Here is a 17,450-nt window from a genome sequence, read left to right as displayed (position 1 = left end):
GGAGGAGACCCCACACGAGGGAGGAGGCTGGGGGGGAAGAGGGAGGAGACCCCACACGAGGGAGGAGGCTGGGGGGGGAGAGGGAGGAGACCCCACACGAAGGAGGAGGCTGGGGGGAGAGAGGGAGGAGACCCCACATGAGGGAGGAAGCTGGTGGGGGAGAGGGAGAAGACCCCACACGAGGGAGGAGGTTGGGGGAGGAGAAGGAGGAGACCCCACACGAGGGAGGAGGCTGGGGGGGGAGAGGGAGGAGACCCCACACGAGGGAGGAGGCTGGGGGGGGGGAGGGAGGAGACCCCACACGAGGGGGGGGGGTGGGGGGGGGGGAGGGAGGAGACCCCACACGAGGCACTGGGCCAGGGGCAGGACACCAACTTTGGAGGGGCCTGGAGTGATGCCTCCTTCCTGGGCAGGGAGTTGATTTCTAGGCTTCACCCAGAGGGGTCAGCCTGCTCCTGATGCTTGCTTGTCAAGGCTCAGCTTGCTGCACAGCCAGTCCCCAGAAGTAACAGACGGAGAAACCACATTTGGTGGAGAATGAACCCACCAAACGGGGGTTCTCCCCAAGACAAGAAGGCACGAGATTCAGGAGATGGGGTGCCCAGTGTGGGGGAGCTGGTGTTGTGCCCGGAGAGGGGAGGGGCCCGGAGCACATTGCCACATGCAGCAGCCTTCTGGGAGTTTGGGGCCGAACCACTTAAATCCATAGAAAACTGTGCCAACAACAGATTAGTCAATGACTTCGGGTAAAACAAAAGGATGTACTGGGAATGGAAAAACAGTCCCATGCTATCTCACGGCTGTGAAGACAGTTTGTGTAGTCACAACGTTCAGCACCGAAATTTTGGTGGAAAACACCAGAACTTAGAGAGCAAGCATGTGGGGGTGGGGCAGGCTTTCTGTGCTAACTCCCCTGGCCAGAGACCCACAGCTGCTGAGTCATATCACAACCCCTTCCCGCCTTGTGCACCCACATGAATGGTCCTGGCCAAGATAGCCTAACATGCCCAACGTGTGCTAGCAAAGCCAGGCACACAAGACAAGGCGGCTGGCCCCCTGGGCAGGGAGGGGTAGGGGCAGGGGCAGAACGAGTCCTAGATGATGTCTGTGCAGAAAATCCCGGAAAGTGATGGAAGACTTCAGGGTATACAAAGTCCATTACTTTCCCATAAACCAGCAATAAAGGTATGGAATTCGAAATGTAAACCATAACACCATTTACATCAACACCAAAAAAAGAAAAATAAACAAAAACCAAAAAAAATCTTAGGTAGAAATCTAACAAAATGTGTACAGAACCTACATGAAAACTTGCAAACTTGGACGAAGAAATCAAAGAAAACCCATATAAATGGAGAGATAGTCCACGTGCACAAATGGCAAGACTCAGCACGGTCACGCGGTGAGTTCTTCCTGGCACGATCCACGGACACAATGCAATCCCAATAAAAAATTCCAGCCTGTTACTTTATCATACGGAGGCAAAAAACCCAGAGCAGCCAGCACGACCTTGAAGAACATTTGAAGACTGACACTTCCCGACTTCAAGACTCAGGTGAGACCACGGTGATCGCTGAAAGGACAGACGAGCAGATCAGTGCAACGGAACAGAGGGCCCAGAAACAGACGCAAGTGATCACAGTCACCGGTCTTTGACGAAGGGGCACGGGTAACACAGTTGAACAAAAGTGGTCCTGTCGGCGACTGCTGGGACGGCGGGACGTCCCCGTGAAGAAAAATGAGTCCGGACACAGACCTTACAGCCTTCACAACAATGAACTCTCAACGGATAGAGACCTACAAGTAAAATGCAGAACTATACGTCTCCTGGAAGATCGTGGGACAGAAAACCTAGCTGGGTTTGGTGATGACTTCTTAGATCCAGCACGATCCCTGAAAGAGGGAAGCCCGACCTCACTGAAATGAATGAACTGCCTGAGAAAGACCACGTCAAGAGAGCAAGAAAACAAGCCACAGCGGGGAGAAATTATTTGCAAAACATGTATCTGATAAAGGATTTGTGTCCCACACACACGAAGAACTCAAATCTCAGTAAGAAAACAAACAATCCAATTTAAAAATGGGCCAAAAACCTAAAGAGACACCTCACCAAAGAAGATATGCACGTGGAAACGTAGCTCAATATCATACGTCATTAGGGGATCGCAGATTAAAACAACAAGGTACCACTAGACATCTATTAGAATTATTAAAATCCACAACACAGACGACTGGAGATTCTCGCTGGTGGGAATGCAAAACGGTGCAGCCACTTTGGAAGACAGTTTGGCGGTTTCTTGCAAAACCAAACATACCTTCACCATACGACCCAACAATCATCTCCTTGGTGTTTACACAGAGGAGTTGAAGCCTTATGTCCATACAAGAGCCTGAAAATGGATGTTTACAGCAGCTTTACTCGTACTTGCCAGATTGTTCTTCAGTAGCTGGATGGATAAAAAGCCGTGCTACATACACAGTGGAGTATCATTCAGCGCTAAAATAAACGAACCATCGAGATAGGAAAATCCGTGGCTGAATCTTCGATGCACGTTACTGAGGGGAAGAAATCCATCTGAAAAGGCTACCTCCTGGAATCCTCACACAGCAGCATTCCAACTCTACGACATTCTGGAAAAGGCAGAGACTACGGAGGCAGTAAAAAGATCAGTGGTGTCCAGGTGATGGGGAAAGGGAGGGATAGGTGGAGCACAGAGGATTTTTAGGGCACCGAAAATACTCTGTATGATCCTATAATGATAGATACACGTCATGACACATTTGTTCAAACCTGTAAGATACATAACACAAGAGCAAACCGCGATGTAAACCATGGGCTTCAGTTAATAAGGATACATCAATATTGGCTCATTAACTGCAACAAATATATCACAGCAATGAAAGATGTCAACAATAGGGACACTGGGGGGTGGGGAGAGGGGGGAGGGGGAGCCGGTGGGTATGGGGAACTCTCTGTGCCACCTGTTCAATTATTGCGTACATTTTCACCTTCACTAAAAAATTGGGTCTATTAATTTTTGAAAATCAGCATTGCTGAGGTGTGGGGGATGCCTTTGCGCTGTGAGGTAGGCTTGGGAGGCCAGGCCCGGGACGGAGGTGACGTGACGGTGTTTTAGGGATGAGGGAGGGAGGTGGGCAGGCCAGGAAACACCCTTGCTCCTCGCCCTGAGGGACGACCGGGGGTGAGCGGCCTGCGGTTTTGTGCCGGCCGGGGAGCGGTCTGTCGTGACTCTACTGCGCTCGCATGCTGCCGGGTTTCGTCGGAACAAAACCAAGTTTGTTCCGTTTCACCGAGAAGGGTTTATTGCCACCCACGGGGAAGGGGCAGCTCCAGACTGGGGTGGTGCGGTGTGGGGTTCTGGCTGCCAGGGTGGCACAGGGTGGAGGGCGCCACGGTGCCCGGAGCTTTCCTAGTGTGTGAGGCAGGAGCAGCGGGGAGGCCAGGTGCCAGGAGAGGGCACGAGTGGGTGTGCAGGGTGCAGGTGTGAGCACACGTGGCTGTGAGCTGTGTGAGCAAGTGCGGGCAGGCGGGCGGGAGAAGCACCCCCCACCCCAGGAACCACGTGACGTGGCAAAGCTTGTGGCAGAGCCAGGCCCATGTGACGCCCGTGCAGTGTGGCGCGGCTGGGGCTTCAGGTCTACCCTGAAGCTGGCCTCAGCGGACAGCTGCACGCTCCTCGTGACGGGTCAGGCGAGAGCCTCTCCGAGGGGAAGGTTTGCCTGGGGCCACACGGCCACGCAGCCACATGGCCCGCCTGGGCGCACGCCGCAGGCCCCGGCGCGCCCCGCCCCCGTCCCCTCCCAGCTGGGACAGAGGCTCCCCGGAAACAGCCTGACGTGTGGCCCTCCCAGGACAGGAGCTCCACGGGAGGGGACGGTTCCAAGGTTTCTGAGGGTGCTGTGGCCCGCGTGTCCTCACCAGGGCACGCTCACACCTCCATCACGGCACCCACAAACACCCTCCGTGGGCCCCGTGTGGCCTCCCCTTGCAGCCCTGGTGGGCAGGACAGTCAGCTCCTGCCAGGCTGCCTGAGGACCACAGACCCTCCCCTGCTCCCCTCGATGAAGGCACAGGACGCCAGGGAGGAAGACCTTGTCAACGGGAAAGCAGAGAACTTACCCCCGCTTCCCACAGATAGGCGCTGGGGCCCGGCATGTGGATTTAGGCCGAACACAGCACAGCGTGGCCCTGTGGGCTGGTGCAGGAGGCCGGGGCGGAGTGTGCTGGCCCCGCTCAGCTCACAGGCTGCCTGCCCTCAGCCACCCCAGGACAGAACCTCCTTCCTGTCCCTCTCCTGGGAGCAGACACCACCACGCTGTGTCCGGTCTACTTCCGAGATTCCGCTGGGCTCCGTGCTGGCTCCCGGCCATGGTCTGAGGAGTGGCCCCCCAGCCCCTGGCTTGGGAAGGCACCATTGTTCTTCGGGGACAGATAACGCTTCCCCAGCTTCACGCGGCTCAGCTCGTGACACTCGAACTAATCTTCAGGCCACAAGAAAACCAGGATTCTACACTGAAAGCCAGCTGCAGGGGCCTCAGGGCCCGGTGCCCTGAGGGCAAGATGGGGTCCTGGGGAGGGGGAGGTGCAGAGGCAAATCCCGGTAGTCTCCACCCGCTGTGCCACTGGAGGACTCTGTGGTGGGGTGGGGGGTGGGAAGAGGGTCCCGGAGCGCTAGGCGCGGGGGTCAGCTTTCCCGGCCCTGGACACCATGGTCAGGGGGCGGGGGGTGGGAAGGGCCCATCCTTGTCCCCGGGCGGCCAGCCACACGCGCCCATCCCACATCTGCCAATGCCTCTCGTGGGAGCACCTCACGTGAGCCGGAGTGGGTGTTGGGCAAAGACATGCTCCTCCAGGCTTTGGGGCCCCAAAATGCAGGGCACAGGCCAAGGCTCACGCCGGCCCGGGGCTGAAGGCACCCCAGCCGTCGGAATGTTCTCGGCGTTTTTGAGTTAATGAGTAAAGGATTTTGACAACAGAGGCTGTACCCTCGACACTGGGGGCCTTCTCAGAAACTTCCAACCGCCTTCCTTCACCGGTTCACCCCCAGAAACGCAAGCTCTGGGGGGGGGGGGGAAGGTGCACGGGAAGGGCTGTGCTGAGACCTGCCCACACCTGGACCCCCGGCCCCTGCTCTGGTCACTAACTGTATTTTGTAAATGGCGGTCAGGTGACCCCCACCCCAATCCTAGCCACACTGCACTGGGGGAGGGGAAAAGGAGGAGGAAGAAAAGGCACACTGGTGGCCGCGGTTTGAGGCACACGGGTGAGGGGCCGACACAGGGTTCCTTCGCAGGCCTGGCCGAATCCACAGAACACCCTCTCCAGCTACACTTGGTGGGTACAAGCCAGCACCCACCAGGATGAAGCCACAAAATCATTCCCACTCCAGGGACAGGGCGGCACCAGGAGCCTGCAGGCAGCGGGCGTGTGGGGGCAGGACTGCCGAGTCCCATTCTTGCCGCTTGTGGGAGGACACGGGCCCCCAGAGCTGGGTCCTGGCTCTCACCTGCCGTCTTGGACACAGGCGTCTGTAGCTGCCGTGTGGCTGTCTTTGCATTTTCGCTTTCAGGCAGCTGGTGTCAGTGGGCCTGTTATTATGGCCGGGCCCCCTGTTGGGACCGCCCAGGCCACAGAACGTCCCCCAGGCACCTTTGCAGGACCCTCCATGCATCTGCGCGCCGCACCTGCTAACTTCCGCTCTCCAGCCGCATCTGAGGGAAATGTGGTCAGCCACGTCCCTGCTGAGGAGGCCAGGTTGCTGGAGAGGAGGGCAGCTAGCCCACTGCAAGGCCGCAGGCATTCCCCAGATGCAGCAACCGACCAGGCAGGGGTCGGGAGGCCCGGGAGGGCCCTCGAGTCCCGTGGGGTTGCCCACGGATGTGTGACGTGGCCAGCCGCCAGGAGCCTGGCTGGGCAGCGGCTGTGCGGGAATGGTGACCGTCGCCTCCCCCCTGCTTCCCACCCTGGACACCCTTGAGCTTGGATCCTGGCCGCAGCCCAGCCCCCGGAGGCCCTGGTTCGAGCTGTTTGGAGCCAGCCCTGGGGGACCGAGCTGGACCGAGCTCACTGATCCCTCCGAGCTCCTCAGCCGCCTGTGAGAGACCGAGGCCTGAGGCTGGCCCAGCCTGGGTCACACAGGCAGCTGGTCCCCTTCCCGATCCTCCGCTAAAGGACCAGAATGAAGGCTGTGCCGCCACAGGACGCGGGAAGGACGGCAGCACCCCAGGCGGAGGCACGGCCCGCTTCACCACTGCACCCTGCCCGCTTATGCAGTTTCTGCTGTCACTGAGCACACAGGGCGACACTAGCTGACTTCTGGGGAGTCTGGCCTCTGAATTGGCCTTTGTGAAGTATGGGAGGGGGGGCTGCGGCTGCCCTAGCCCTGGTGTTGACCACACCTGTTCCCAGGCCTGCTCCAGGGGCCTGCTGCAAAGGCCTCTGTGGCCCCAAGACACAGCTCTTGGGGGGCCGCTTCCGCTGGGGTGGCCAAGAGGCGGCTTCAGCCCCCTCCTCTACCCCAGGGTCTTTCCCAGCCCACCCCCTGGAAGCCCAGCTGCTTCTGTTGGGTTTGGGCAAGGAGCCTCCCTTGGGACTCTGTCCAGCGTTTGACAGTCCATATGGGGCCACTCCCTCGGACGTGGGGGGTGGCGACAATAACTTGATCATTCACCAAATACCCCCTGAGCACCTGCCATGTCTGCCCACTCCTCCCTGAGCCCCCACAGGGAGTGTGGATGCTACAGAGGTGTACGTGGTACCACAGGACCCCAGGAGGAAGCAGCCTCGAGCCCACCGCCTCGTGGGGAACACGATCGTCAGCCACAGGCTGCCGCCCTCCACCTTGTACGAGCCAGCACACAGGAGCAGTGCACACACGCATGTGGACACCAAGTGAGTGCACACGTGTGGTCCTCCTGTGGGGCTGCCCTGTTCGGTCCACGTCTAGCTGGCGGGACAAAGGTGAGCTGCACTGAGCACCCAGCGTGTGAGGGCTGCGTTCTAAGGCAAAGTAGGTGGCAGGGTGGGAGGCCCACGTCCACTGTACCCCAAGCTCCGGGGCTTGTTAAACCCAAGAAGAAACGGAACCCCCAGGAGCTGGTGGTTTTCCACCCTTTATGTTGTCCTACAAGCTGCCAGAAACAGGCATTTGCGACTTCCTATTTTGCCTTTGCAAGAAACCCTTCCCCGGCTGAGAGCGCCCCACGGTTGGACTTTAGCATGAGAGCTCTGCGGGTGGTGAATCCACTGAGGCTTCCTGATTTACCCAGGAAAGGAAGAAACAGAACTCGGCCCTTCCCCCCACAGTCCTGCACCCTTCCTCCTGAGCACAGGGCTGACCCTGCCCCCAGAGGCTGGAAGTCCCAGCGAGGGGCTCACAGGATGCCTCCCAGAGCCGATCTGCTTGCCAAGGCCACATCTGTCCACAGACCCCCAGACTCCATCGTTAGCCCAGTGGCCTCGACCCCCACCTGGGCCCCCTGGGCTGCTGCCTTCACCTGGCCCACTTGCTCCCAACCCCGCTCACTCCAGCTGGCCCCCCCCCCTTCCTGCGTAGCTCATCCCCACTGCCCCTCAGATGGGAAGTCCATAGCCTGGACTCTGACCCTATGTTTCCAGCGAAGCACGGGGCTCTCACTTCTTTCCAGAGCGGATGGATGAAAGCTTGGCTTGTAGATGTGGACTTGAGACACAGTGAGCTCCGAGGGAAGGCCCGTGTGAGGCTAAGCCCCAGGTCCCTGGCCCAGCTGGGGCACCTCGCATGACCTGGAGGGTGGCCAGCATGGCCCTCGCCTGTGCAGACACCACCCGTCATTGCCATAAGGACACAGGGCCCTGGCGGGCAATGGGCGGCGGGGGTCAGGTGGGGCAGCATCGCGCACCCTCGGCCTCCTTGCACCTGACCCGCCCGCCAGTCCTGTGCCCTCTGGGACGCTGGAGGCACTGGGGCCAAAGCAGAACGGCCTGGCCAGGGCCCTTCAGTGCCCAAGACATCACGGACCCTCACAGGTGCAGGCTGTGACCTTAACCTCTGATCAGACCCGAGCACATATGGATGGTTTCTGACTCGTTTATTCTGCACATGTTTATGGGAAGAGCCTTATAAAATGAGAGGGGTTGTGCCAGCGTTACAAATGCCCCAGGGAAGGCCCAGCTCATGAGGTGACGGTTCTGAGCTGCTGCCACCCCTCCCTCCCTGCAGCCTTGTCGCTCTCGGTGGAGCCAAGCACAACTCTGCTCAGAAGCCTCGGCGGCCCCTCTTCCCTGTGACGCTTGTGACTGGCTGCCTTGCCGGCCCCTCTGAGCTCACCGTCCACACCCCACTGGCTGGCTTCCCCCCGCCCGCCCCCTGCTGCTCTTCAGACACACCTACACATGCCCACCTCAGGGCCTTCGCACTGGTTGATCCACTCCTGAAAACGCTTTCGTTACAGGGCTGGTTCTCCTCTGCCTGCACTGTCCGCCTCTCCTCATTCGTCTTTCACTATAGCACATGACGCCATTTATCCTGTGCCATGATGTCATCCGTCTGTCCCCCACAGGAACCTGCACTTGTTGGGGGGTCTGGGGCTGCTCTGTTGGTACCACATCCTGACGTTTGTCAAGTGAGCACTAAACTGAGGGGGCCTCGTCCGGCAGCCAGGGCTGCAGCTGCTAAAAATCAAGGATTTCAAGATTGCTTCAATAAAGGAAATCAGACCAGTTATGCCCCCCAAAAGTTGTTGCTGTGCTGATGGGATTGACCCGCCCGGGACCCAAGTCCCAGGCTCAGCGCAGGAGCGTGAGGGCGCTGGCACCCACGCAGACGCCTGTGTCCCTGGAGCCCGCGCGTCCTGACCCAGTGGGTTTGCTCTGTCCTGTTCCGGAAGGCGTGACTGGGGGTGAACTGGCAGCAGCGGTCAGCCGGTGGGGGAGCGTGCGTTAGTGCAGGCGGGGTGCGACCTCCTCCGGGGACCCGGCCTGCCCAGCTGAGCACCGTGTGGGCCGAGAAGCTCCCCACCCTGAGCCCCGACGCGCCCTCCGTGCCCTGAGCAGACGCTGGCGGTGCTTGTCCACGGGCTGCCCGCCTCCACGGGCGTGGTGTTCTCAGAAGGCTGTGTGGCAACTCGGGGGAGGAATTCGGGTAAGGAGCCTCTTCCCAGGCCCAGAGCCTGGATGGTCTGGACAAAACTTACAAACGGGAAGCCGGCCTTCAGGGCTGCGTTCCTTCTCTCAGCCATGCAGATGGGCAGGCGGGGTGCCGGGCACTGAGAACGCAGCACGAGCCGGACGCAGTGCCTGCCTTCACAGCGCTGACCTGGCTGAACCAAAGAACTGGGTGGGGGCTTCAGGCGCGGGGGTGAGCTGGAAGGCGGGACAGGTGCCAGGTAGCTTGCGTGACCAGGTGGAGTCTGGGTTTTCACTGGAATCTAGGGGAGCCACACGTGCCAGGGCCACAGCCAGGATGGAAGCCACCACACACCCATCGGGTGTGGCCCCACCAGCCCCTCCGCCTTCACTAGTGGGATACCTGCCCCCTGGCCCAGGGGCCCCTGAGCTTGTCATCCTCCAGTCCCACAGGCTCTGCAGGCAGGGCCGGGGTGGGGAGGGGCCCCCGCAGCACCTGGGTTCACTCAGCACCCCTTCTCCCCTGGCCTGAGCAGAGAGAGAAGACAGATGGGAAAGGAGAGGCAGGGAAGGTCAGGAGGGAGGGCTGGGAGGCAGGATAGGAGGGAAGGCACGGGCACAGGGTGGGAGCAGAGACCCGCCCAGGGAAGGTGCCGGGGACAGGGACCCCAACCGTGCTGCCCACAGCCCAGGCAGGAAACCACCCGGTCTGGGCTCCAGGACGGAGAGGCTGGTTGAGCAGGCTCTGTTCAAACCTAGCCAAGCACCCAAGGCCTGGAGACTCGGACCCGATGCCTGACAGTGGCCAGAGCCGTGGGCCCTGTGCTCCTGGGAACAGGTCCTGTCCCAGGACCCGGCCAGGAGAAGTCAAAGGGGCCTTCTCTGAAGGAAGCCATGAGCAGGTGCCAAGGCAGGGCAGGTGGCAGAGAGCAGAGCCCGTCCCTCGTCCGCCCCCTGGCCACCCCTCCAGGTAAAACTCGATATCAGCAGGGCTTCGGACACTGGGGGACGGTGCGTGGGCATGGGTGGGAACGCAAGCTTCAGCCCCCGGCTCGGGGGCCTGGCCTGTGTGACAGGAAAACTCTCCTCCAACCCATGTGGACATAGAGGAACCCGCAGCCCCGTCCTCGAGGGGCAAGAACTGGGGAGGGGGTGTCCTGACACACGTGCGGAGAAACCAAGTGCAAGGCTGAGTGAGGGACAGGTCAGGAGGGCACAGAGACAGGTCTGCGACTGGATCACAGAGCACCGTGCACTCCCCTGACCACGGTCCAGACCCCCGCAAAGGGGCTTGGTGCCTTGGGAATAAGGCCAAGAACCTCTCTGCTTACAGGAAGTTGGCCCAGGCAGAGCCTTTCTGGGGAGTCCCTTCCATGAGCAAGCAGGACTGGATGCTATCAGCACTTCCCAACCTTTGCCCCTCTTTCCTTGGAATATTTCAGTGTTATACCTTAGCTCCAAATGCCCATGGATTGCTTTACAGCCTGGGGCTAATTCCCCCATGAGCAGTTCCTGAAAAGCGAGACTCTACACCTCCATCTGGTAGAGGCTCTTGGGAGGGCCCTTGGTTCCAGGCTTTGGATGATGGGTCTCGACTCCAGGCCCACTTACTGGGTCCTGCCAGGACTGGGGTCCACTAGGGCCCACTGGCTCATCTACCCCTGGGAGGATGGCACCTGCCCTGCCCTTCCTCCTTTTCCAGATCCCCTCATGCATTCCTCCCAGAGGAGCAAGGCAAATTCAGTGGAGGCAGGCAGGAGAGCATGATGGACAGCGCCCAGGAACCCACAGGAGAGAGTAGGACAAGGGTGAGGCTCAGCCCCAGGGGCTCCTGGTCCTGGACCAGAGCACATGAAGTAAAACCCATAAGCTTCTGGTTTTAACCCCAGGAGGTAAATACCACCCCCTGGCTTCCCCCACAGCCTGGGCATGTGCCTGGGGCAGAGGCCCAGCCCCTGTGGCTGTACCTCAGAGAAACAGTGGATTAGGCGGGGTGTCTGGGCCAGTGGCCCCGGCTCCCCAGGTGCCTGGGCAAGACAACGGAGTATGTGGGTGGATACCCAGGGACGTCCCAGGCCTGCGGCGTAAGTGCCCCCACTCAAGGGTGAAATCATAACGGTAGGAAAAACACTTTGGAAGCAACGAGAACTGGGGCCAGGAACACGGGGCCCTGAGGCCCAAGAAACTGGATAGATGGGCCAGCAGCTAGCGTGTCGGAAGGCATGATCCCAGGGCTGCGCTCCAGCTGGAGCGTAACAGGGAAGAAGAACTTCCTGTGGAGGCTCAACGTGGGTCAGAGGCTCTGGACGCTGCACAGCAGGCCCCGGTCTTCCCACTGAAAGACCCCCCCGGGGCCTCTTCCCCCAAGACCAGGAGTGAAGAGGGAGGCATCACATCGAGGGGAGGGCTTGCAAAGCCTCAAGGGTGCTGGAGGTAGGGGGACCAGGAGCGACTACTTGCCACCACCCCTGAGCCTCCAGCCCTCGAAGCCAGATGGTCCCATCGGCCACTGGGGTCCTCCTGGGGGTGTTTCTGCCAGGTTTGGGTGGGTGGGATGTGAGCCCAGGCCGCCCCCTTTCCCAAGAGAGGCCATGGTGTAGACAGCACAGACTCTCAGGCTCAGAGGGTGAGGCCACCACTTCCCAGCCAGCCAGAGTCAGGAGCCCCTGGCCTCCGGCCCCTGCACACCGCGAGCTGCACTTTCAGGGGGCCTCAAACTGGGTTTCTCACTGGCCCACCCACACCAACACTGCCCCTCACCTCGGCCGCTACAAGTGTAGCCCGTCCTGTCCAGGGGTCTCATGGCTCAGGCCTGCCTCCTCACTGCCAGGGTCCCGACCCCCTCAGGAGGCTCCTCCCTGACCTGACTCACTGCCCACCTTTTGCCCTGGACCCACCCGGATGTCAGCTGGATACCTGAGCCACATCTGTCCACTGAAATATCCCCTACCTAATGCTTGGGAATACATGGACCCAGTCAACCTACAACTGCCCCTTCCCCAGAATCTCCTCTGGTGCCCCCCCCCACCTCGCCAATGTCCATTCTCTGACCTACAACCAAGGCAATAATCTGAGAGCCCAGGTCTGTTCAATTCCCTCCTCTTTGTGCCACCCGGGTATAGAGATCAAAGTTCTCCAGGGTCTGGTTGTGCTGGTCTGGCCTCCTCCAGCCTCCCCTCTGCCTCCCTCTGGTCTCCCTTCTGGCCTCCAACATTCTAACCTGCCTCTTCCTCCAGAAGGCACCTTTCCTGGGCACAACTCCAGAGCTCTGTCTCCCGAAGCCACCTGGATCCCCACCACCCAAGCGGGCCCTCTACCCCACGCTCTGCTGCCTCACGACCTATGCATGGCCAATGTGGGCCTCGTGCTGGCCCAGCCTTTGGCCTCCAAGGAAGGTCTGAGGAGAGAGAATGCAATTAAGGGGAAAAGGCCCAGCTCGGTCCAAGGCCCAAGACCCTGGGCCTTTGCAGGCTCAGCACCCCCCCACCCAGGGGTCCAGAGGAGGGAATCACCCCCCACCCAGGGGCAGACACTGGACCGCTGCAGTGGGTCCCTCAACCTCTCTGGCCCTGCAGGCCTCACCCGTGCGTGGGCTCCCTGGCCTCAGTGGCACCCTACTCCCCTTCTGAATTTCCTAAAGATGCAGCTATGGGCAGGGGGCCCCTGGAGGTCCAGATGCAAACAGTAAGTCCTTTGCTGAGCTCCAGACATGGGGTCTTAGGGGTTGTGGGTCCGTGACCTCAGCAGCCACAGGGCTGACCCCAGACTCCTGGGCCAGCTTGCTGGTGGCCATGACCCTGCCCTCTGGCCAAAGCTGCTTGAGGGGAGCAGCTGCCTCAAAACATTGGCATGAATTATTGCTTTGTCCCTCGTCCCCGCACCTAATTGTCCTGTTTGTCCCAGGTCCCCGCACCTAGTTGTCCTGTCTGTTCCAGGCCCCCTCACCCTGTTGCCCTGACCACCCGTGGCTGGAAGAAATCTGACCGAAACTAAAATAAACACCTGGAACCATTGATAAGACATTTGGCAAATGCTTGGAAATCAGTAGAAACCCCTCTCTTCTCCTGCTCCTGCACCTTGAGATCGAAATAGCCTGACCATTTCCAATGACCAAAGGGGCCTGAGAGTCTCATGAACATGAGCCCTGGACTGCGGAGTCAAGAAGGGAGGACGCTGGGACCCAAAGCTTGCCCTCATCTTGCACACGCTGGACACACCGCCACACGGCCTCGGCCTCGGGTCCCAACCTGGATGCATACGAAGGCGTGGCTAGGAGCGCTCTGTGGGGCTTGTGCGCAGGTGCTGGCTGCACTGGGAGGGGCCTGGGCGATGTCCTGATCTGGGGCCAGGTATGTGGGTCGGGAAGTGGGGGATGCCACAGGGCAGGGAGGTGGGCCAGTCGTTGGGGAACCCCTGGGGTATAACCGTGGGTCAGGTTAGGTCTCTGTTTCTCTCTGCAGAGAACGATGGATGATGGGGGTGGGGTGGGTGGGGGTCCTGACCGGGGAGGAGGTGGAGCTGGAACTCAGTGGATCTGGTCAAGAGTGAGTGCAGGCCACTGAGGTGAGGTGACCGCTTTCTTTGATGTAGATCTTGCTTTGTAGGGCCGGCTTGTTTGCTAGGATTTGGTTTGGATGTTGAGCCCTGGAAGGCCAGAGGCAGTAGGGGGTGGGGTCCCAAGGTGGATGGAGAAACGATGTCTGAGGGACTATGGGCAAAGGGACAGAGTGGAGGGGCTTGGGGGACTGCAAAGGAAAGGGCCGAGGTGGGGGTCACCCGAGGACCATACTGAGCCACCAGGAGGACCTTGGGGACCTGGGCAGGGTCAGTGCAGCAGATTCCAGGGTACAGGACTAAGGGGTTGAGCCCAAGGGACGGATGGTGTGGGCAGGGCCGGGGCATGGCTTGGCCCAGAGCAGGACGGCCCTGAAGGGGGGAGGCTGGGTCAGCCCCACAGGCCTTCCCTTGGGGTCCTTTCCATGTTGTCCTTAGAACCCCTGGTCTCCAGGCTTGACTGTTCCCCCTTCGAGGGGGGTCAGCAATCCCAGACAACAATGGAATGAGCATGTGGTGCTCGCACCACAAGCCCTTTTAAGTGAGTGTGGGCAGGAAAACGAACTCTGGGCTTTGCTCTGACTGTGAAACAGAACTGGCTGGAGCGGGTGGCCACCCTGCCCTGGAGAGGTCCCCCTCAGGACAAGTCTGGCCGCGCTGGAGACTCACAGGTCCACAGCTCTTCCCAGGTGAGTGACAAACTCCTGGGGCCAATACTCTGGTCAGCGAGACCTTTCCCGGCAGCTTCCCCTCAGGGCCACTGGCAGCTTGGGCGGGCAGCTGTCACTGGAATGTCAGATGCCACGGCTGGACTCGGGGAAGCCCCAGCTTTGCAAAGAAAGCATTTGCTTCAGGAAACAGGGGTGTTCCATGTCCCTGTGTGGCTCCCCAGAATGTCACGGGTTCACCCCGCGCACATTGTCATCTTTATGGTGGTGGTTTCGCAGAAGAGAAAAGGTGGCAGAGGACAAGAGCCCCCACTCAGCCCCAGAAACAGTCAGTTCCGGGGGTGGGGGGGTGGTGGTGGTGCAGGCAGTGTGAGTGTTAGTCAGGACAGGGCTCTCAGAGCCCCAGCCCGGGACTGGACCTGTCCAGTAGATGACCGGTAGAAAGCGGCCAGCGTCCTTTGCCCCCAGCAGGGGTGTCCGGAGGAGACACACGGATGAGACCTTGGTGCTCAGGTTTACTCCGGTGTCCCAGAAAGCCCAGTGTGGGACAGAGTGAGCACCAGACCAGGCAGCCAGGGCCAGGGAAGAGATGCCTGAGAAAACGGGAGGAGGCAGAGGGATGGACAGTGCCCTCAAGAAGCAGAAAGCAGACGGGGAAGCGCAGGGAGGGTGGATGGGCACCCAGCTAACCCAGTGCTGCCCGCCCTCCAGGCATCCAAACCCCAGGTTCAAATTCTGTCGCAGGCTGTCCCCAGAGCCGCCGCCGACGCTCCAGCCGGCTGAAAAGGTCAGAGCCCAAGGCCCTGGAGAGCCCTCTCCCCTCTCCTGCCCCTCCCCACTCCCAAATCCCAGCCTCCCGCTGATCCCTGGGGCGGTGTCCTTTCCCCTGACTCCGCCCAGTCAGTTACCAGGCGCGTCCACCGCCTCCCCAGACCCTCCCTGCCCGCTGCCCAACGCGTTCAAACTTTGGTCCCCATGAGCTTTTAAGAAGCTGACCTTCCTGTCACCTTGGCCGGGAGCGACCAGCAGCCCCCCCTTTGCTGGCTCACTGAAGCGAGTTATGAGAAATCCCACAGACCAGGGGTTTGGGAGGAGAAGCACTGTCAACGGAAAAATCGCTCCTGCAAATAGGATTTTGCCGGGTTGAATCTCGAGCGGCCCCACTTTCCTTTGCCCTGGGAGCCGCCTATCACCCCAGGGCTCGATGGCAAGAGCTGGCGCTGCCTCCCCGCACGAAACAGCTGGACGAGCCCGACACACACAACCCCTGGCCGAGGGAGCTCGCGGATCCAGGCCGGCAAGGGAGCCCCGACCGCGAGACCCCAGGACCCGGGGCTGCGCGCGCCTGGCGGGGATGAGGTCGCTCTCGGCGACCGGCGTGGCCGCTGCGGGCCCGGCCAGGCTCGCGGTCCCCGCCTCGCCCCGCCTGACCCGCGGGCCTGCCTACGTGGGGCCGACGGGGCGCTCCCCAGGCCCGACCGCGGGGCGGCTGCCGCTGGGCCAGGCAGACTGCGGAGCCGGCGCAGGAGCGCGAACGCGGGAGCACAGCTCTGTACTCGCGGGCGGGGTCGCGCAGACAGCCCCCCGCCCCGCCCCACCCCGCGACCCGGCGGGGACAAGCGCGGGAGGAAGTCGCGGCGGGGCCGGGACCCCCGGCTTCTTACCGATCTTGGCCAGGCTGGCCACGAGGATCCACAGCGCGATGATGTACGGGTCCTTGACGTGGTGCCACTTGAAGCTGACCACCTGAAAGCCTTGGCTCGCGCCCCCAGACTGCTCCTCGACGCCCCGCACCCGCGGCAGCGCGCCCAGCGCCAGCAGCAGCGCCAGCAGCAGCCCGCACCTGGGGCCCGGAGCCCCGCGCCCCGACATCGCCGCCACCGTTCAGCGCCCGTTCCGGACGCGCATGTCGTGTGGGTCCTGCTGCTCCCGGGCGGGTGGACGTGCGGGGCGCGCCCCCCGCCCCCTCCAGGGACTCTCTCAGGGCGGCGCGGAGCCAAGCGCTCGCCGGGTGCGGGCTCCTGTCCCGGTCCCCGCCCGCCACGGTGGCCTTTAATCCAGCAGCCCCCTCCCGCCCCGGGGCGGGGCCTTCCCGCCCCCGCTGCGCGCACGCGAGCACGGACACCGTCGCACGCTCCTGGCACGCCAGCCCAGCCTGCACACGCCCACCCGGGGCCGACCGGTCTCCCTGACCTCCTCTCCGAACTCCCGCGCGCGGGGCCCCTCTATTTCCCTCCTCTATGGCCCGCGCGCCTCCCCGTCCCACCCTGTCCCTGTCCAGGGGCTGGAGGGCGCGGGCCGGGAGGTCCAGGCGCGCGACTCTGAGCAGCCGCCTCCCCGGAGCGGGGTGAGGGGGGGATCGCGGCAGCGACCGGTCCCTGCGGGCTTGGCTGGGGGCTTGGTGGGCTCCAGGTGTCTCGGGCGCCCCTCAGTGGCGTTAGCTCCGCTCCCGAGTTGCCTGGGGCAGCTGCGGGCACATTGGCCCCAAGCTTATCCAGAGATGCAGGGCCTGGGGCTTGTGGACCCCACTGGAGGCCCCAGGGTCCAGAAGGGGGCCAGGCGCAAGCCTTGAGCTATGTCTTCAATGTGCACCTGCATTTCCTAACAGTTGGAACAAGTCGTCCGAAACCAGGTCCTCTCCCACCGAACCTGGGGTGGTGCCCGATCCAAGTGGTTCTGCCCTGCCCCCTGCACGGTGGCCCTGTTTCTTCCCTGAGGGACCCTCCACCCCGGCCCTCAGAGCCCAGCTGGGAGGCTCAGACCCCAATGCCCTTTCTACCTGAGGGCTTGGCCTCCAGCGGCAACTAGCCACAGCCCCCCCTGCCTGAGCAGTAATCCGTGATAGCTTATATGGGCACCTCAGACTTGACCAGGCGACTGCCCCCCTCCTTCCCTTCCCCAGCCCACCCTGCGGCCTCAGCGCTGGGTGGCCCCTTCTTCCTGCTGTCCTGCCCCAGACCCAGGACGCAGGCCTGACTCCTTCAGTCTCTCAGTACACCTGTGGGCCCTGCCTTCAAAATACAAAGGAAGCCCAGCCACTGCTCACCAAGCAGGTCCAGCCGCCACCGGGCTGCTGCAAAGGCCTCTTGCCTGCGCCCCCC

General features: G+C 61.5%; 1 protein-coding gene across 1 annotated transcript in view; it reads right to left on the bottom strand.

Annotated features, from left to right (window-relative positions):
• The window catches only part of SLC9A3 (solute carrier family 9 member A3), a 39,433-nt gene extending 23,111 nt beyond the window's left edge, over positions 1–16,322 (bottom strand). The window contains exon 1 of the mRNA XM_049648325.1: positions 16,014–16,322. Coding sequence (XP_049504282.1) covers positions 16,014–16,221 — 208 coding nt within the window. The 5' untranslated portion in view covers positions 16,222–16,322. The remainder of the gene's footprint in view (positions 1–16,013) is intronic.
• Between the last annotated feature and the right edge of the window lie 1,128 nt (positions 16,323–17,450).

This window comes from Panthera uncia, assembly GCF_023721935.1.
Source record: "Panthera uncia isolate 11264 chromosome A1 unlocalized genomic scaffold, Puncia_PCG_1.0 HiC_scaffold_17, whole genome shotgun sequence".
Taxonomy (NCBI): Eukaryota; Metazoa; Chordata; class Mammalia; order Carnivora; family Felidae; genus Panthera; species Panthera uncia.
Note: the sequence above shows the minus strand (reverse complement) of the source record. Positions and strands in the feature narration are given on the sequence as shown.